Source organism: Symphodus melops (assembly GCF_947650265.1).
Source record: "Symphodus melops genome assembly, chromosome: 15".
In the NCBI taxonomy this organism is placed as follows: Eukaryota; Metazoa; Chordata; class Actinopteri; order Labriformes; family Labridae; genus Symphodus; species Symphodus melops.
The window spans coordinates 12,432,031-12,452,808 of NC_136705.1; the positions used below are offsets into that span (position 1 = coordinate 12,432,031).

General features: G+C 40.9%; 2 protein-coding genes across 4 annotated transcripts; one reads left to right on the top strand and one right to left on the bottom strand.

The window, feature by feature from the left end:
- Positions 1-421: 421 nt before the first annotated feature.
- Positions 422-10,120, top strand: LOC306836099 (transmembrane protein 41A-B-like). 2 transcript variants are annotated; one of them, XM_079363030.1, is made up of 6 exons: positions 422-618; positions 717-921; positions 4,509-4,659; positions 5,151-5,312; positions 5,751-5,889; positions 5,981-10,120. In XM_079363030.1, the coding sequence occupies exons 2-6, from the start codon at positions 779-781 to the stop codon at positions 6,214-6,216; spliced, it is 831 nt and encodes a 276-aa protein (XP_079219156.1). In that variant the 5' UTR covers positions 422-618; positions 717-778; the 3' UTR covers positions 6,217-10,120. The 2 variants fall into 2 exon arrangements, with proteins under 2 accessions (XP_079219156.1, XP_079219155.1); XM_079363029.1 differs by having other exon boundaries at positions 422-921.
- LOC306836098 (lysosomal cholesterol signaling protein-like) lies at positions 9,312-19,282 on the bottom strand. 2 transcript variants are annotated; one of them, XM_079363027.1, is made up of 21 exons: positions 19,125-19,282; positions 18,442-18,649; positions 18,176-18,323; positions 17,881-18,010; positions 17,570-17,748; positions 17,275-17,427; positions 17,098-17,165; positions 16,488-16,659; positions 15,650-15,805; positions 15,461-15,544; positions 15,140-15,263; positions 14,922-15,006; positions 14,705-14,792; positions 14,228-14,450; positions 13,834-13,911; positions 13,331-13,485; positions 12,813-12,908; positions 12,664-12,728; positions 12,434-12,571; positions 10,905-11,604; positions 9,312-10,872 (listed from the first exon to the last, which is right to left on the bottom strand). In XM_079363027.1, exons 2-20 carry the CDS (start codon positions 18,597-18,599, stop codon positions 11,142-11,144), a joined length of 2,763 nt encoding a protein of 920 aa, XP_079219153.1. In that variant the 5' UTR covers positions 18,600-18,649; positions 19,125-19,282; the 3' UTR covers positions 9,312-10,872; positions 10,905-11,141. The 2 variants fall into 2 exon arrangements, with proteins under 2 accessions (XP_079219153.1, XP_079219154.1); XM_079363028.1 differs by lacking the exon at positions 9,312-10,872 and having other exon boundaries at positions 11,464-11,662.
- Between the last annotated feature and the right edge of the window lie 1,496 nt (positions 19,283-20,778).

Here is a 20,778-nt window from a genome sequence, read left to right on the forward strand (position 1 = left end):
TCCTCAAGGGGACAATGACGTGTATGTCTTAACCACATATAATTTCGTTTGGAGATGATTTCAACATTGATTCACCTTATTGCTTTACAACAGAAACATGTGAATGTTGCATGACATTTATATATTAAAAAAAAAAGAAAATATAAAACGACACTTTTAATTTAAAAAAGGGAAACAAATATAAAAATGAAATATAAGAAATAATTAGCAATGCAATTCTATAAAATGTTATATTCATCTTTAAGCACACCACTGTTTGTTATCAATTTCTCATTTGGTAATGACAGTCTATATGTGGTCCTTACAGAATCTCAACACCTGGTCTTTACTATTTCGCCCTCTAGTGGGTAAATTGTGTATGTACATACACAGTGACCCTCGGCAGTATTTACACAGGTATATAGTTACATTTATTTTATCCTGCTTTATGTACCATTTGGCGGAGGGGGATAATGATGATGTTTTGAAATTGTTAATGAGATATCAACATCACAAGTTTAATCTCTTATTTATTAGAGCATTACTACTATTAAGAAAGTTGTTCTTCTCCGGGCTGCCATGTGATCTCTTAGCCGAACCCAGACAGAATGTCAACCGTGACATGTAACCCGTTTCCCGGTAAGAGACACCCCCCTTCCACGGTGTCGTCCTATTGAGCTACAACACGTCGACTTTTTTTTTTTTTAATGCGGTTGGTGATCTCCCTTCTCTTAAAGTTGGTCTGACTGTTACCAGCTGGAGTTTCCTACTGAAACTGTGAGACTCAGCGGGGGGCAACATGCGCTCCTTAGCGGGACTGGCTGCCATTATGGTGGCGGCAACTGTCTACCTCTACCTGCTGTCGACTCATCTTCCCCCGGGACCCAAACACGTCGAGTCGGGCGCCGAGGGGGGAGAGGACGGGGGAGTCCAGGAGTACAGGTACGTGCAATAGGACAGAAAAATGCCATTTTTTAACACCGAGTAGAAACTTCCATGTGGTTAAGAGTTCATAAGAAAATCACTGTGCTTCACTATGGACAGCCTAAAGAAATCCTAAACATTAGATTATTAATTTATACATTAATCCAGGAGGTAAGTGAATAGCCCACACAGTGAGAGCAAACTGATCTCTGTCAAATCAACTGAAGTAGCTTAATTTATTTATTATAAATTAGATTTACAGGGGACTAGCTGATGTTAGAATCAATAAACTGGGTTATAAAATGGTTAAAGTAGGCTGATATAGAATTCAGAATTGGCTATACTTCTCATGAAGAGATACTTGAGTGACATAACTCAATTTTTGTAAACTGTAGATTTTTCTTTAAACATAATTCATCACACATAAAAACAATATTCTCTTCGGCCCAAAAATATATGAACTCCGTTAAAGTGATAGACATGCTTTTATTGTTATCATCTAGATCATATGTCCCTGATATAGGTTTTCTGCACATAGTTGGAACTTTAACTTCCAGTAGGTTACTTCAGGTTTATTTATGCGTAATGCTTCTACACTTTTTTATTACTTTTATGAAGTATTTTATGCAATTCAGTCTCAGACTCTCAGTTTCGATAAGTTAACAATTTTCTACCATCACTTGTAATGTGTGGGACATAAGTGGATTCCACTTTAGTATAGGTGGAACTTCAGTTTTTTTTTTTACTCACTCAGTCATAATTGTGAAACTTTTCCCCAGTTTCTTGGGTTCACCTTGTTTCCTATTCCCTTTGTATGCCCTGAATGATGGGGTTCCAATCCTTGGCTTGTGAAACCACTTCAATTAATGAATGTATTCATAAATAAATGAAGACCTGTATATGACACAAATATATGAGCTATTCTGTCCCCTTGGACTGTTTCATTTGGAACATCCTGAAACAAAATAAGAGGACAGTCAAAAAGGTCAGATTATATGTGAAGAAGATATTGAGTGGTTGTGATCCCTTTTATTAACCTCTGATCCCATCCCTCAAGAATGACAGCCACAGGTCATGTGAACCTTCAATGTATCCCTGTCTTTTTCCCTGTTAATGCTGGAATATTATTTCTACAGCGAGAGGGTACCAGTCAGCTTTACAGCTTGAATGGGTAACATGACTTCTAAAAGGGAGTGTGTGCATCTCTTAAGTGTGTTCTTGTGTGAGTCTGTGTGAGTCGTGTAAGTGGTATGCTGCAATGTGCCAGACGGTAATATGTAAGGATGTCCAGGGATGATAGAATAACACCGACCAAGACTCTCTGAGGCCAAGAGCAGGATCTGTGTGTGTGTGTGTGTGTGTGTGGGGGCGTGCGCGCGTGTGTGTGTGTGGGCATGTGTGCATTCGCACAAACTGAACTGATCATACTGTTACCTATCAAGTCCTTTGCACGTGCCAAGGTCAAAAGGTTTGCCTTTAGAGTCATGAGAATTGCTCCTTCCAATTTAAAAAAATAAAATAACTTTATGCAAGTAGATGGGGTAGACTTGGTCAGAGCGTAGATTTAAAAGCATCATATTGGATAGTTATCCAATAAGTCAGACACGATAGGAGCCTCAAACACAGTAATGCCAGGATTACAATGCTAAAAACATGTAACTCCTTTCTTAATACCACACACACCACATCCCTTCAAAGACACTGTATGTGATTTCTGTAAGTCCAAAAAAAGGTTGTATTTATTGACATCATGACTTAGCAATGGAAGACAGGAGTCGTCTTCTTTATTACTAAAAAGCCACCATTTCCGATGTCAAATCTATCCAACACTGTCTTCAGACAAGGTCAATAAACGGTTTTATTCATGTGACTTCTTGTCACAGTTATTCATATTTTTCAATTTATCTGTGGTTCCCAACTGGTCTAACCTCAGGATCAACCACCGACCAGCGCCATCATTTTTTTTCTTCCAGGCACAAAATTCACAACTCACTGAAAACCGCTCTGTAACCCAACTTTGGTTCCCGACTGTGCAGTTGAGAACCGCTGATCTAAATGGCATACCATCAGATCACTTTGACAAACGTTTACAGTAAGCAAAAGTCCCTCCTCACTGTCTGACGTGTCATCTAATGGCCATGGGAGACAGGTGAGGCAGAGACAGTTACTGTGAACTTAAAGAATATTCTGAATTTGTCTGCGTAAACATCGTCAAAAAGTGGGACAGAGTAAGTACTCAACTCATCAAAATAGATAACCTAGGTCTACTCACCTACAGAGCAGGAAATGTTACACATAATTAATTTTTCTTATTTTGAAAACATGTTTATATAATTGAATGTTGCTGAACAGCCCCAAAATGCCCCTAATGATGCATTATCCTGAAGTCATTTCAAGCTTCTTTCAGGGCTAAAATGATTAGTCTGTCGTCAGACAAATAAATCCAGTTCATCCTTTAAGTGCTTCATCGATATTTACATCGACTTTACATACGAGGATTTGCTGCTTTTCTTAGTTTGATGTCATATATGTAAATCAAACGTGTTTTGGACAGCTGGTTGGACAGTTGGACATCTCAAACACTGAGGATGGAAAGTGAAATTTGATTTCACAGTTTTCAAGTTGCTAAAAGAGTTTTCTCCACAGTGAACCTGATACCACACAGCCTCATGTCAGTTCTATTAAGTGACTTCATACTTGAAACCCCCTTCTCCTTGGGGTCTTTTTCCCTTTATATAAATACTGGTGTGAGTGTGCGTATGTGCGTTTGTGTGCGCGTGCAGGGTTGTTTCTGTCGAGGTTATGTGTAAGCAAAATTAAAATTGCCACGATGACACATTTCCCTCCTTAAATACTGTACATACATTCATGCAAGTGCATATCCTAGCACTTATAGCATCATCAACCTGATGACCAATGCATGAACAGAATGTATGTCCACTGGCCAATAGGAAGAAGCGATACTGAATGTCCAGCAGGTGGTAATGGAAGTCAGCATCTTGAGTTTCGGGGGGGGGGGGGGGGGGGGGGGGGGGGGGTCCATGTGTGTGTGTGTGTGTGTGTGTGTATACAACCGTCTTCCTACCCTCTGCTCAAGTCTGCAGCCAGAGACGCTATTTCTGTCTGTGTATCAAATGTATCACGTTACCGTCCCACTGACTAACCCACTCAAGAACACACACACACACACACACTGACATATCAACACACAGAAACACACCCATACACCCTCAGTTTTTTTTTATTTGCTGGAAGGATTTTTTATTTTTTATTTTTTTAATGAAATCTGTTTTTTTTTGTTCACGCTAATTAAAAAGTCATTGTAAGTTGTAAGTTTCTCTTATAACTTAAGATGCTTCAATGTTTTTCATCGTCCTCACTCAAAAATAGCCGAAAGCAATTTGTCCTTCCAGATCCAAATCTCCATGGATGCCCTGATGATTAACAGACTTCCCTGTTTTTTTTTAAATTTTCTTTAGAATTACTTACACTCTAATCTGTTCGATTTGTTGCGTAACTTGTTCGGCTCTTTCTAGTGCAATATTTAACGGGTTTATTCTTATTTGACTCGTCAACATTACCATGTGTCTTTCCATTCCATGTAGGTTGAAGTTCCCCTCTGACCTGGATGAGCTGCGAGAGCTCGCTGAGATGCTCAAATTTTACAAACGAGAGCATCATGGCTACGTTCTGCTGCTGTTCTGCAGTGCCTACCTCTACAAACAGTCCTTCGCCATCCCTGGCTCCTCCTTCCTGGTGAGACCTATTCTTCAATCCAACACATTCGATTTATAGAGTGACATATCTCAACAAAGATGATCTCATGACCCTCATGAGTCAAACATCCAATGACGGTTGATGGATGCTCAGATAACCTTACACAATAACCGTAGTTTTGTCTGTGATACGAGACAAACTACTGAAACTGATAAACTACTGGTCACTCAGTTCTTCATGTCTTCTAGGCAGGCTTCAAGTCTAGTTTACTGAAGGGTTTCATCTAGCGTACTTCATATTGATTATCATCTGCAGGAGTGTATAAAAGTTTCCAATTAGAGGAGTAAAAGTTCTGAACTCAAAGTGAAACTCAGATTTAGTTTAATCTTCGTATTCAGCCTTTAAAACTGCCACATACATTTCTTTAACAGCAAAAATAAAAAGAAAGTGTCTTATGTCTAATATATATATATATAAGGTAAACCAACTTTTTTTTTTTTTTTTTCATTCTTCGATCATCCCTCCTTCAGAACATGTTGGCTGGTGCAACATTTGGGCCTTGGGAGGGTTTGGTGTTGGCTTGCTTGCTCAGCACTTCAGGCTCCACATTCTGCTTCCTGCTCTCCTCGGCCTTTGGAAAGCAGCACGTGGTTCAAGTCTTCCCTGAGAAGGTGGCTCTGCTGCAGAGGAAGGTACGGTAGACACGTCTGTCTGTGAAAACGTGTTGTACACCAGTGCTAGCAGAGCTACAGGCTTTGGCCTTTAGCTTAAAATGTCATCTTCTTTTCACCCCTTTTTTTCTGTTATTAACTTGGCACCTGAGCTTTTTACGTCTTTCTCTAGAAAAAAAATCGTACCTTTTCATGTTTATAACTTTCGACAATCAGCTGACAGTGGCTTTCAGAAACAACGACAAATAAAGAAATATTGCTACATATTGCTATTAAAACAAAACTTGCCCTCAGTTTTTAAAGCAGTGTAAGTAGCTTCCTGCTGTTTTGTCAGCATCTCTATATTTACATGAACAAAAAAGAACCTCTTTTAGGATTTGTTTCTGCTTTTGTCTTCTGTCCACCTCCTTTTCTTTTACTTTTATCCTTTTGTTATTGTCCTTCTTTCCTCCCCGCCAGGTAGAGGAAAATCGTAGCAGCTTGTTCTTCTTCCTGCTTTTCCTTCGTTTCTTCCCTATGACACCTAACTGGTTCCTTAACATCACTTGTCCTGTCCTCAACATCCCCATACCTATTTTCTTCTTCTCTGTGTTGATAGGTGAGACAACACACACACATTTAAAACAAAGACACACACACACGCCGCACTATTAGACCCTGGTAACCTAGCTGTTAAACTTCCTCCTCAGGTTTGATCCCCTACAACTTTATCTGTGTACGAACGGGCTCCATGCTCTCTGAGATCTCCTCTCTTGATGATATCTTCTCCTGGGGGACACTAGCCCAGCTCCTGGTCATCGCCCTCGTTGCTCTCCTACCCGGAGCGCTGATCAAACGCTACAGCAAAGCTCACCTCAAGGTAGACGGCATAGACAATAATGGACCCAGGAAGGATGATGTCAAGCAGGACTGGAAAAGAAAATGATTGTGGCATGACAGAGGGATCTTGTGGTTTGGGCTCGTCCAATGGTAGGCATGAGGCCATTTGAAATCTACAGCCTCTTGACAGACTTCTCCTTATTCGTTATATTATGTTCTGTTCTGAACTTTGGAAGTGCGTTATGGCAACATAGCACCAACGTTAGAGAGTCTATGTTCCTCACTCCAGACATCTTCACACAGGTACCAGAGTTTTGGGGAGCTCGTCTGAGTGGAAGTGTACTTGGATTTACTATGAAAATAAGGTCTTAACATTGGAAGCTGAATGGATTCTTAGTAGTTACTATTCAAAAGGAAATACTGTAATAATAAATGGTGTTAAATCACCATGATTTATTTTGTAATCTTCGAGCCTAAGGCCGTTTTTTTTCCCAGGAAGAAAAGTGCTGGCTGTGCACTCGGGAGGGTTTTCATGACGCGTTTGTGCACTGAGAAAAAAACAGCAGTCTGTTGTTACTTTTTACTGTATGTTTTATATTTGAGATCGTTTTTTTTGGCCCAATCAGACACGGAGCAAAGAGGATGTGGGTAGAAGACACGATCAAAAATACAGGGAATATATATATACAGGGAAAAGTGCGCCAGTGACATCAACAGCGTCTTTTTTTAAAGGTGAAAGATATTTAACTTGAGTGCTCGGAGCAGCCACACAAAAAAGGAAGAGGGCTGGGAAGAAAAGACGCTGGGCGCTTTCTGCTACAAACGCTCTTCCATCATTGAAAACAATTGAGAAAAGAAGCTGGTGCTCAGAAATGAAAAAACAAAACATGAGGTGGATACGGGGCCTAATTTTAACTTTCAAATAGTAATTTCCATTTTAGTGAAATACAATATTGTTGTTACAGACATGATCGCTGTGATCTCAGTGAAACAGTCAGTTTAGGGGGGCTTCGTCAGAGGCTGCCCGTTATAAAAGTTGCCAGCGGCTAATTATGCACTTTGATGATCTACGTGTCAACATACTAACCACAGTTGTAAATGTGACCCTCTTTCCAGTGTGTTGCCTCTTTGTCAAGTCATCACTAGAGCTTAAAAAGGAATTCTGTCCGTGTGATAAACATCTAGTTTAGACCTGTGCAGGAAGCCCCACTTGTCCCCCCCCCACCCCCACCCCCCGCTGTGACGAAACCAGTGATGCCTTAAACACACTAGAGGTGCTCCATTTTTTGTTGTTGTTGATTTTAGTCCGCGGTGGTTTAAAGAGATGAGAAAACTAACCCCAAAGACAATCATGGCTCGCTCTGTATTAATGTTTACTCACTAACTCCGTTTGCTGCCATTACTTTTTCAGGGTCAATGTGGAGACTTTTTTAAAGACTTTTTTTTTTTTTCAAGCACATTTATACTCTTTCTTTCAAAGTCTCAAGCTTTGAGTGTGAATCCGTCTTTTCCTAAAGCACTTGAACATGTGTCTTAATGTAGTGGAGGCTGTAACCACAGGGGGTTTACTGCAGCTCTGTGAAGATCATCTAATGATGGACTCAACAAAGACAGAGAGCACGCTGTTGGGCGTGATTACAGTTGTAAGAGACTTTCAGAGATCCTTCAACTGTGATTAAAGGCAGGGTTGGTCATTTTCGAGAACTAGCATGATTTTGAAAGTAGCATTCCCTCAGTGCTCCATCTACACCACAGCTCAACACCTGACCCCTCCCCTCTGTGCTCCCTCAAAAGCCACACCCCTCAACAATGTTGTCTCACGCCTCATTCAGCGGTAAATAAACACTAAACTTTACCATAATGCATGTTCAAAAAAACAGATTATTGACTGGTAACAACGGCCAACGACAGACTCTCAGCACAAACAGCATGAGTGTGAGCTAGTGCCTGTAAGGGGTAGAGAACGAGCAGGGAGACAGGGAGTCATGATTGGTTTATCAAACTGGTACCTCGTGGCAGACATTGGTCGAAGTTTTTAAGTGCTTACAACCGCTACAGATTTTTTTTGTTCCTTTTTCAGAGCACGAGTCAATCATTTCTGTCAGGACCTAAAGACTAATGCAACCAAAATCTTCAAACGTATATCTGGAGAAAATGACCAACTCTGCCTTTAAGTTACTCTTCAATTTAAAGGTCCCATATTATGCCCTCTTGGGGGTTCATATATCTATTTTATGTGTTTACTAAAGTACATTCACAATCACAATGTACGAAAACGTTTTCACTTACTGCCGCTCCATGCAGGCTTTCTCATCTGCCTGTATTTCAAACGCTCAGAATCCCTGCTAACAGGACGACGTCGGAGAACCTGAACAAGACACCTGGAAAACACACTAAAGAGCATCTAAAACCAGAAAAAAAAGTATAATATGGAACCTTTACATTTTTAGACAATCGTGAGTCATTCTTATCGAGGCCTTTTACTGCGAGTGATGTTGCACTGTCTTTTGTAATCAGTTAAACTGATTAATTGTTTCAGTTCAACTGGTTTGGGATTATTTTTTTTAAGTGAGTGTTCAGCAGAAAAGATTTTTTTTTATATAGTCGTTTTAAACTGTAGCTCCTGATTTAAAAAAAAAAAAAAACAACATAAGTGAGTTCGCTCCACGTTCATGATGTATCTTGATAAACGAAACAAAAGTTGTTGTACATTTTTTTAATGTAGAGTTTAAAGGGTTTATCATCATTTTAAGATGATCTTTTGTGAAATGTTTGTTGTATATATATGACCTTCAATCTTTTAGCCTGAAAGTGCAATTGAGGATTTGTACAGTCACAGAGTGGAGTCACGTATGGGTCAGTGTAGCAGCTCTGGTCACGAAGTGTGAAAGCGATGATGCGGAGTGTCACGATGTTCGGACAGGAAAGTGCACAAGGCTGCACAGGAAGTCTTAATTTAACCATGAAGGGCTTTGTTTATGCTAGGAAGTTTTCTTTTTTTACCAAAATGCAAAAAACATTCAAAGTAAAAAGATACAAAAACTGTCTTTAAAAATGGACATGGTGTTATCCATTATGTTGTGAAAAAAGTTTGGTTTTCTGTCGAATGTCTATAACTGGGATAAATGTGTGATTTCTGTTGACCTTTGCTTGTACCGCGTCGTATTTATTATTTTTTTTTAAATGATTGAATTACGCACATTCAGGATGCAAACAGTAGTTTATTTTCAGTTTATTTGTGCCTTTGTCACGGTCACACTTACCCTGATTGATTTACAGCAACAAGAGCAACACAAAGGAACACACAAAAACAAAAAAAAAGTGAAACAACAGCACACAGTAACTGCTCGTATTCACATCGCTCTTGTTCCCCCTCAGCGCTTTACTACACTTAAAAACACACATCACCAAGAACTCAAGACACTTTTCTCCATGCACACAAAAACACACGCGCGCACACCTTCACATCGGCGCAGGCACTAATCTCATTAAAACATCTCAGTAAAAATAACAACCTGGCGTGATTCACATGAACAAACGTGGCGTTAGTTGTTGGAAGACCGACATATTTGCAAATTAGTGACAGGCTTGTGATAAAGAAAATGCATTTAGAAAATAGGAGGGTTTTTTTTTTTCTTCTAAATTTAATCAAGTGTTCCGGAAAAAAGGCCAGTAACATTTGTCACGTACGTATATCACCATTCATCCATTTTACACACATCAAACACAAACAATACGTGTAGTGTAGAGAGTGCTGGCAGACGTTCAGTGTGAGCTGAACAATCTGTCAACATACAGGACCTACCTTTCTCCTACTATGTCAGTTTTGTCTACATAAAGTATTGGCATAGCTTTGGACAGTAATCACGACTTTCTCAGTGTTATCCAGTAGCAACAATTTAAGCATGTCAACAGACGGGTGTCAGGATAAAGGACTGTTGTGCAAAATAAAATGCTCGAATTAAGAATCTGGTGTACAAAAAAAATGTATTAGTGCTTCCTCACACAAGTTCAGGTGTGGCCAAGAATACGTTTTTTTTTGGGTTTTTTTCAAATCAAACTTGTGCCACATGAGGCGGTAAAGGCTTCTCTGCTAATTTCTCACCCTCGCTGAATAAAGTCAATTTGTGACTTGGAAAAGAAATCAGGACCAAAAGTTCCAACATTACAGCAGCAAAGCAATACCACGATGCAAAGCTAACAAATATCATCTTCTTCTGCAGCATCAGAGTTGTGTTGCCTGTGAACAATGTCACTAGTCTGTCAGTGCAAACGGTTCAGTGCTGAAGTAGTAGTCTATTCCGCTTTCGTGTCATGCAAGTTTTTCTCCATGGCTCAGGGTGGTTACAAAAATATCAAAAGCTGAAACAACAGGCGTGACTCAAGATGATGTTGGTTTTCAGCGAGCAGCTCTCAAAGCTTATGGATACACTGAGCGCAATATCACACAAATGAAACGAGTGTTTTGCAACGACAGGCTGACGAATGGCAACTTGTCCTCAATCAGAAAGCGTAATCGTCCTTCACACGTTGAAGATGTGCAGCCTCATTCAGGAGTTGAGTGGCTGCCAGCTATCCAGAAGAGAGGACGTTTAAAATCATACAGCTGATATGAAAGCGAGCTCAGTGAGCTCATGTTTGATGACACATTAAACTGAAGTGAAGATTTAGTCCAGAGTCAGGAGAGGGGAGCGCTTGTTTCCTCTTTTTTTTTTTTTTTCCCCCCAACGGTCTCACAACAACAGCTTTGACATGCGAGCTGCTTCGACCGCCTGTCAATCAAAGCGCACACACCTTTTGAATATACCTGTAAACATCAACCTGAAAACCCCTGATTGAACCAGGATAAACTACATTTTATCAGGCTAGTTGTGAGTCAGTAAGCCATTACCTAACCAGTATCCTGGTGGTCGTTGAAAGAACTGCACCATAAGGCACTTATGCTTTGGTTTGCAGACTGGGTCGTGGTGGTTTCAGCTTTGTACCTCCTCTAAAGTGTTATAGGACCATCCCGCCCCATCTTGCTCCTCCCTATGTGAAGCTGTACAGCGCAGCGGGGTCATCCCTGAAACTGCCCTGGCCTCCCGTGGTGTCAATCACTCGTCCCTGTTGAAGCCGAACACAGTACAGTTTGGCGTCGGCTCGCCCGGCGCACAAGCCCCGCTCTGTCAGCCAGTCCACCAAGTCACTTCCCCGAAACGCGCTTTCCGAACAGGACTGGGGATGGGTTGAGCTTGAAGCAAGACCATGCTGGTGTGGGTGGAGATGAGCTGGGACCTGAGCCGTGTGGTCACTGTCAGGATCAAACGTGGATCCAGAGGGAAGGGAATATTGGCTGCAGGTTTCAGCTGGAACTTGAGTTTGGTGCAGATTCTGCAGGTTGGGGTTTCGTTGCTCCTGAGGATCCTGATGCGGGTCAAGTTGATGGAGCTGATTTGAGGGGGAATGTCTCGAAACCACCTCCTCCTCCTCCTCCTCTAGTACTCCTCCAAACCTGTTATTATCAGAGGAATGATTCACCTGTGGAAGCGCTCACACTCTCCCCTGAGCCACTAGGGGAATGAGAAAGGAAAAAAGGGGAAAGGGCGGGCGGAGGGAAGCATCGTGGAGGAAGGAGAGGAGGAGGATTACAAAAGGAGAGAGAGGAAAGAAAGAGTGTTAGAATAAAAGAAAAGAAAAAGCATTCAAGAACCCTTACAAATTCAGAGAGTCAGCGTGAGTAGGGTTATTATAGGAGATGTTTGTTGTTGAGTTAGATAGCACAGTAGCTCCATTTTATGTCCAAAACCAGTGACATCATTTTGGCTCAATGCTGTCAAAAAGCAGAACGGCGAAAAATCATCTTCATCGTTCAGCTTATTTTCTTTTCTCCCCCCTACAGATTCACAACTTTTACTACATCCTGCACAACACCGACCAGATTCAAATTTAGGTCAAACACCTTTAATCCGTATCCTCATCCTGTACTACGAACTACGATTTGAAGAAAAATAAATCGGCTCAGATTGTTGCTGCAGCAGAACAGTTAATCAGAGAAAAATGCAAAAAAGGATGCAGAGGAAGTTATAGGAAAGTCCCAGGGGAAATACAAACGACTATAAAGTCAAAGCTTAGTAAAAATGTAAATTGTTGGTTTTCCACAGGTGTACATGATGTGTATTTCGCGCCTCGTATAAAAAAATTCAAACAAGCTGAAAATATGGCGAGAATCTGAAAACAAAGAATTCACATGAAATCACTGAGAACATACTGGAATGTTTTTTTCATCATGAGGACAAAACATATGGTACACCACATGTAAACGCTCAGACTCGTCGCTATACCTGCGTGTGTGCACAATGTCTTGTACACATTGGTCTTTGTGGTAGCGGACAAACTGGGTACAGGTGAGTCTGACCTCCTCTGGTACACTTGAAGGACTTAAGTCATCGACGTCCCTGCCCTGCCACAGGCCCAAAAACCTAAGAGACAAAAACATTGAACTCTTCTTCTATCGAAACCAGAAACTTCACTATACATGTCAGACAAGGTGCCAACTGTCAAGAACTCTCACCTCTTTTTAAAAGGCAGGAGGATTAGGTGTCTGTCCAGCCCGAAGATTCCGAATGACAGGAAACCCTGCACGAAAAAAAAAAAAAAGCATTAGTAATTACTTCCTGTTGTGGTTACAAGTTTTGTTTTCATACACGCGCGTGAGGTTACCTGTCCATAGTTGGCCACAGCACAGAAGAACTGCAGTTCAAGGTAAAGTCTACCAGGATCTTTGTTGAACAGCCACCACAGACAGCTGGACAGGTTCTACAAACAGGACGACACAGCAGTGACCAATCAGAGAGCAGGACATTTGACGCGTCAAGTTTACAACTGAGCTCCCAGTTGAAGAACAAGGCAAGAGAAAATAACTTTCAGAAGTGTTTTTGATGAGTGTGCTTGTTTTGATTTTTTTTTTTTTGTGTGCAAACATCTAAATGACAACAACGATGTGTCTTTCTGGTTGTTATTACTGACAAAGACGCACAACCCTCCCATCAGATCAGTAAACCGTGGAACAGCTTGTATTGTGAAAGACACGATACTTTCACCAGGCTCACTAGCATCTCATGTGTGAAGAGTGTCAGTGTGTGACTTCTCCCCCCCCCCCCCTGCTAATTTGCTCATCACATTCAGACTTTCACAGAGACAAACACACTTCGCTCCCTTAATGAGAATTCAACTCTCACCGCCAGCAGACTGACACTGAGGAGCAGACAGAGCAGAACGTGCCTGACTGTCTGCTTGTCGTCAGTGGGTTGAAGCCCGGGCGGCGGCAGGTCCAGCGGCTGCTCAGAGGTGGTAGAGCCCAGTGTCTGCCCGTCTAATAGCGCCCCACTGTGGCCTTGAAATGTAACACAACAGTGATTAACTCCACTCTGACTGATATTTCCATTCTGTTTTAATCAACGCTTTTAACACTTACATACATTTAATATGTTTCAACTGACTTTGTTTTTCCTACTTTTAACAACACAGAAATAAATACCAGTACTCCCAGTGGAGGCAAGTTACCACTTAAAGTATAATTGCGTTAAATAGAGAAATGTATTATTTAATAAGCAGACTTTTATCAGTGCCTGGCTATAGTTTCTGCGTTAGCTAGATTAATATAGAGACATCAGAGTCAAACAGCAGGTCATACAGTTAAAAAAAATAGAATTGGAAAGTATCATATTTGTTTGTTTGTTACCTGTGCTGTTGGTGTGCTCCCTCCGCGTGCTAGCTATCATATCCGGTAAGGACTGGATTGGAGAGAAACCGTTGTGGTCTGGTAACAGAGGGGAAAAGTAAGCAGAAAGCACAGCAGACAAAGGGCTGCCTAAAATCCAACCCGATGGGGGCGCTGGTGGCGCAGTGGTTAGAGCGTACGTCCCCATATATGGATGCTGTAGTCCTCAACGCAGACGCCCGGGTTTGACTCCGGCCTGTGGCTACTTTGCTGCATCCCCACTCTCTCTCTCTCTCCCTGATTTCCATCTCTGTCCACTGTCTTATCTCTCCAATAAGAGGCACAAAAGCCAATAAAGAAATATAAAAAAATAAATAAAAAAATCTAACAGCGTTTAAGTACAGATTAGAGTCACCTGAGTTGATGCTGCAGGCAGGCGAATTTGCTGTCAGCTGTTGTTGTGGTTGTCGCGAGTCCTCTGAGCCAGCAGGGGGCCTCAGCTCATCATTATTACCCATAACAGCAGCTCTGTTCAGGGCCTCGTAGCCTCTTTGCTCCCTGTCTCCCTGGCTGAGGCCCATCAGAGATATTGCACCGAGCCCAAGGCTGACTGCAAGCACTACTGCCGTGCTAATAATCTGTAGGGAGACGCACACAAAAAAAATAACAGAACTTCCAGGACTGCTTAATGAGGATTCTGTTTGTATATTATATATTTTTTTTCGTGTTTCATTATTATACATTTAGAGATCTCCTTAACAGATTTTGATAAGAAATAAAAAGATTCGAGCAGAGCAACGACAGGAGACATAAAACATGTGAAGAAAAGCCTTGTGAAGAAAAAAAAAAAAAAAAAAAAAAGACGCTGAATTGAATCAAACGTTTCTCTAACCTGTGCCCTGCCATAGAAAAAGGCAGAGTCGATGGTCTCAGTCCTTTCTCCAAATACCAGAAGGCTTCCAACCATTAGAAAGGGAACCCTACACACACACACACACACATACACACACACTGATTATTGTTTTTTGCATCAATGTAAATATTAAAACAACAAATACTTCATCAGGTTTCAGAGAATGTTCTAAAGGTGTTTCTGCATGCTGACCTACCCCCAACCCAGGACCATGAATACTCCTGGTCGGAGTCTGAGCAGATCATCTCTGTCAGTCAGAGCCAGACACAGGGGGATCAAACCTGAACGAGAGAATGAAGCTTGTTAGAGTCAATCAGCAGTACACACCCACAAACAATTCCTTTTTTAGTCACATGTTGTCCCGATTGATGGTTACCGAAGGGTTCTGAACTTCTCACTCATATACACACTGACCCGTCCAGATGTAGGTGCTGTACAGAGAGCCATAAAGCAGCGTGAAGGTGATAATTCTGCCGATCAAATTGCCCTCTTGTTTCACCAAGACGTTCCACAGGATCATACTGACACACACCAAGAACTGGAGAAAAGACAGTACTGCGAGTTAGAAAGGCAAAGGATACGTGAATGTGAGGTGCTACTGTTCTTGAGAAGAAGAAAAAAAACAAAACTCCAAATATCATTCACACCGAACAATACTGGAGAAGCACATGCTCCTTATAAACACCCCACACACTGTTTCAAACGTTCAATCTCTTCCAGTGACTGGAGACTGACCTGAGCCAAGAAAAGATTCAAGGCAAAGAGGTGAGGAAGTCTGTTGAATTTTCTGCTGAGCAACATCACCACTATGGTCCACACCTAAGAGAAGAAGCAAGATACTTGATCACACTTTTATTTTACTCTTCTGAGTGTGGAATCATAAATGGAAGCACTGGGGGGGAATTCAAAATGATCGAAACGAACCAGTGCTAAAAGGCTGACTATGCTGATGTTGAAGCTGACGTTTTCAAGTTCTGTCACCAGGGGGGTCGGGTCCATCAGGGGGATTGTTAATAACCAGGCTGAGACGTACATGATGGGAGCAGACAGAAATGTACTGATGACCATCCCCGATGTTACCTGTAAGAAAAGGACATTTTAAAACACATAAGATAAACAAGAGGTCAAATGAAAGGAAAAAGTAATTTTGATGCATCAAAAAAAAAACTAAAAAAAACTGAGCAGGCAACTTGGACCTGAAAATAAAAACTGTATGAGATTTTTTTTTTCAATTTCACAGGCTTGGTTGTGATTTCCAGGTAGAAAGTGTTTTTTACTCTAACGTTCCATGTAACTGCAGAAGAGGAATGTAACTAGGCGGTGTCATGGGTGACTGTTAATACAGTTTGACGGTGGATTTCTGGCAAGGCATTAAAAATGTCTCTCTTTTTTTCTTTTTTTTTTGCATGTCTGTGTGAGATTCTTTTATAGCTTACTCTTCACATGTGACTTGACTGAAGCCCAGCGGTTCATACAGTAGATCCAGTTTTGACTTTGATCCGGTTCAAACGTTTAGTGGGATTTTTTTTTAAATGACTTTGAAGTAGGCAGGGAATTGTTTTTTTTCTTTTAAAAAGGAGGAACGTTGTTGATCGCAAGTAAAGAGGAGGTAGAAAAGAATTAAACCGTTAAAGTGTAAGGAGTCAGTTTTTCACAAACAAAAGCTGCTAGCCCATGCATCTTTGTTTGTTCCCAATGTCTGAAAGTCATTTTCAAACAATGCTGTTTAAAGGGAGACTACTGCCGGATGAGAGGCACTCACCACTTCCAGCTCCATGTTGTAGTGTGCAGCATAGATGGCCACACTAGGAGCGGTCGGGAAAACTCCATATAGGAAAGCAAAGTTAGACAGACTGGTGTGGTTGGCACTGGTGCTGTTCACTCCGACATCCAGAATATCAACCATGTCTTTACAGACCAGAGGCATCACCAGGCTGGAGGCACACGCAAAATAAACTGTTGAACTGATTCCATCATAATGTTGTTTACGTGGTTGAGTTAAAATCAAAATTATTTTGAAAACTTTTTCGTACAAAAACCCCTAGTAGCTTCTCAGATTATTCTTTTTTTTAAAAAAATGGAATTTCCCATGCAAAAAAATAATCCTTCTTCTAAAAGATGTTTTATAGATAATTATGATAAGATTCAAGAAAGAAATACAACAGCATGCTGAGGTTTTGTCACAGGTAGATTGATCACATTTTTTTTACACTTTTTTAAGCTGAGGAATTTATAATAAATAGCAAGGAAAAAAATTATATATAAATAATAATATATATTAAATAAAGTGTAGTGTAATACACAGTATATATTGTAGTACGTGAGGCCATCCCATAATTTTAACACACATACACCATCCCAATGTGACTTACAGTTTGGCTGTGATGAGGAGAATCAGGGCCACTCCTGTGTCTCTGGTTAGTTTCTTAAGTTGGCCAACCTGCCACAGAGACAGAGATATCACTTCACAATGATGATGACGTTCAGATCTGTTGAAAGTCTGACTTGTAGTAGAATAAATACAGAGGATTCAACATAAGTAAACTTACCATAGTGAGGCCGAGATAAAACAAGGCTGCACCTCCAAAAGAGTTAGCCAGGCCATCGATGAACTCAGACAGCACCGCAGGGATCTGCTGGCCCAGGGCAAAGTGGGCTATGATTCCCACTATCACCATGAATACCACTGGGTTCTTCAGCACCTGTGGAGGAGACAGAATGTGTGATGGATAAAAAAAACCCGGCAGTTAATATCTTAACATTAGTAAAATGACTGCAAACCATAAAAATGTAAGGTTGTCAATATGTGATATACTTTTAAAAAAAAAAACACCTGTAGCTCACCTGTAGGACTACAACTCCCACAATACCAACAGTGCTGTGATGTGAATGGCTGGCCTGCCTCCATTTCTGCACCTCACAAAGAGCAAAGCCGATGGGATTGAGCAGCATGAGGGACACAGGGGCGACTAGATAGATGTACTGGAGGTACTCTGGGTATGTGCTCCGGTACAAAGCATCAACTGGAAGAACAGGAAAGAAAGAGAGAGATGCATACCTTTCTTTATTAAATAGTGTGGGGTTTTTTTAATTTTTTTTTAACTTAACTGACAATTTGTGTGGAATTCTACATCAGTGTTTTATGTCAGCCTCACCTATAGGGTATCCTAAGGCAAAGTCATTGCTCTGCGTAGCAAAGATGGCATACAGACCAGCTTTGCTGTATCTGTTGTCTGGACCGGCCACCATTAGAGTCAGCACGCACACCAGCACAAACACTGTCACCTACACACAGGAGGGGGGGGGGGGGGGGGGGGGGGGCACAACAACATCCGGTCTGGTTCAATTGTTATCACTATTCCATATGACGTGACTTCAGAGAACTGTTTGTTGATATTTAACAGAAAGTGCAGAAAAACAAAAATTGCTAAGAGATGCAAAGACACTGACCTTGGCGACCAGCACGCTCCAGAGAAATGCCCAGATCACGTCTCCAAAGTCCAGCAGCACCATGTTTTTGAAGAGAAGCGCTGGAAGAGCAAACTTGGACACAAAGTTCCCCAAACCCTTCGCCTGGCTCTCTGTGATGATATCAGCCCTGTAGGCACAATAATGTCCTTATTTGAGGGCCAATTAAAGCAAGTCTTTTCAAGTAAAAGCTTTAATTCAATTGTTTTGTCTATGGCTGTTAGTGGTTTTTTTTTGCAGATGCCTACCTGCCAGCGATGTAACCACACAATATGATGCCAAAGCACTCAAGCAGAGCTGGGAACAGCTTGTCGATGGACATGTGGGGTACAGCGGCAGAGCCTGCAAGGGTGTTGTGAGATATGTTTTTCCCATGGATCAGCACGTAGTTGTTGGCGGTCTCCATGGTGATGATAAGATGGGGTCAGAGATGTAAAGTGATGCTGAGGGATATCTCTAGAGGAAGGCAAGGATGGAAAAACATTCAGTGACAGGAATCAGTGAAAGGAGGGAACATAGAAGTTTAAAGTCATTTTATGCTAATGTCTTCCCTTTGGACTAAACTCAACATCAAGCATATTGTGGTGACATAAAAGAGGATGAGGGTCTGCTCTGTTGTCTAAAGGTCTCAGGGTCCCTGTTTACGCCTCTGAGTATGAGCATGAGCATTAGCACAGTAAAGTCAACCAGCTTCACACAGTTACAGAAGCTTTCTTTAATGGAAACACAACAGCAGACAACTCAAATATATCAAGGCAAGATATCGGCTGTCCATGACAAAGCCCATGTTATTGCCAGGTGATCGTTACCGTTAGCTAGGTGCTAAAAACAGAACTATTGGTTAAATCGGAGGTCACGGTAAGCTATATTACCTTTAACATCCGGAAAATATTTATGATTTAAAAGGATCTAATAAGAAATTTTGTTTTACCTGTCTCACTCAGCAGACCATCTTTAAACAGAAATGAAGGAAATTCATGTATCTTGCAGATTACAAACCCCCGTGTTTTTCTCGTTTGTGAGAGAGAGGGGCTCTGGTCCTGCATCTGACAGCTGCGTCGAGCGGTGACGCCCTGGAACATAACTGACAGATGAATTAACCAATAACCGCCAAGTTACGCTTTGAACTCCTGCTCTGATTGGCTTATAGTGTGCGACGTGACGCTGCATTCATGTGATAAACGGAATGATAAAATCTGTGGATCTCTTCACTCTATGCTCGTGTTTTCTTGCACCCAGACAGCTGCAGTGGTAATGTGACATGAAAGAAATTCCAACAAGAGTAATGACGAATTTGTAATTTATTGATTATACCCGTACAGTAGAGAACTAGGGTCGGTTAAATATCTCTATAGTTAGTGAGAATTAGAAAAAGGCTTCTTTTCTCCCATTACAGCATCATGTTGTGTCATATAGCCAAGGCCTACATAAGGCTAAGGGCCATCTGCGATACTGTGGGGTCTAAGTGAGATGCTCCCAGGTGTTGCCAAACTTTTCATCCCATGACCCCCAAAATAACACTAACATAAAATGTTATTTACCAAATGTCAAGACAGTCTGATGTAGAGTTTCAAAATAAAAGATACCTGAAAAATTGAAAATATGTAACATTTCAGGCTTGTTTCAATTTAACATTAAAAACAGATTATCTGTTACCCCTTTAAAATGAAGAATGAGCTCAAAATAAAACAAGCCATTTTCATATTTTAGATAGCTTTTAGCTTTTATTTTAAAATTCTACATCAGATTGTCTTGATGTTTTGTAAATAACATTGTGAAGTGGTGAACTACCAGTCTAGACTGAGATTCTGTATCTGTGTTAACATGTACAACAAGTTTATTTTTTTATTTCAAATTGAAGTAAGCCTTTAATATAGCTCTTTTTTTCATCACCAATTTTGTTTTTGGAAGGCATCTGGCGACCCTAAAGAGGTAACATAGAAGTTTAAAGTCATTTTATGGAACCACTAAAGTAGCCAATAATTTCTGAGTGTTTTTAATTATATCAATCCAAAGTAAAAGCTTATTTTTTAAAATCAATTTCTAATTTTGATTTTACATACCCGAGGGGGAAATTGTGGTTCACACTGTGTTCTTTTAGAGACATGCCTGAGTCCCACACATGCACAGGCAGGACCTGTGGACATGCAATAATGGAGAGATGTCAGAGTGCGGCAACAGCCCCCTATCCAAATATTTATTACACATACTTGAGTACACGTTTATTCTTGCTATTACCATTGACAGTTTGTGATAGTATATGAAGAGCAAGTCAAGGGTTGTATTTATCACGTTCACACCATAGACTGTATAAATGCATTATTATTTACAGTCTATGGTTCATACATGCTCAGTAAAAAACAGATAAATCCTAAACTGTTGCGAGCTGACTCTAATTTATCTCCACTACCCTGAAATCCTCTGGTACTGTACGAGGCGGTTTAACAACATGTACAGTCAGTCTTTGCATATTTGCACAAGGTTTTATTTTTTTTTACTTTTGTAAGTTAGAAATGAACATAAAAAATGATAATGATTGTACAGCTGTACAATGGCGTGAAAATTAAGACACTCTCCTGAAACAT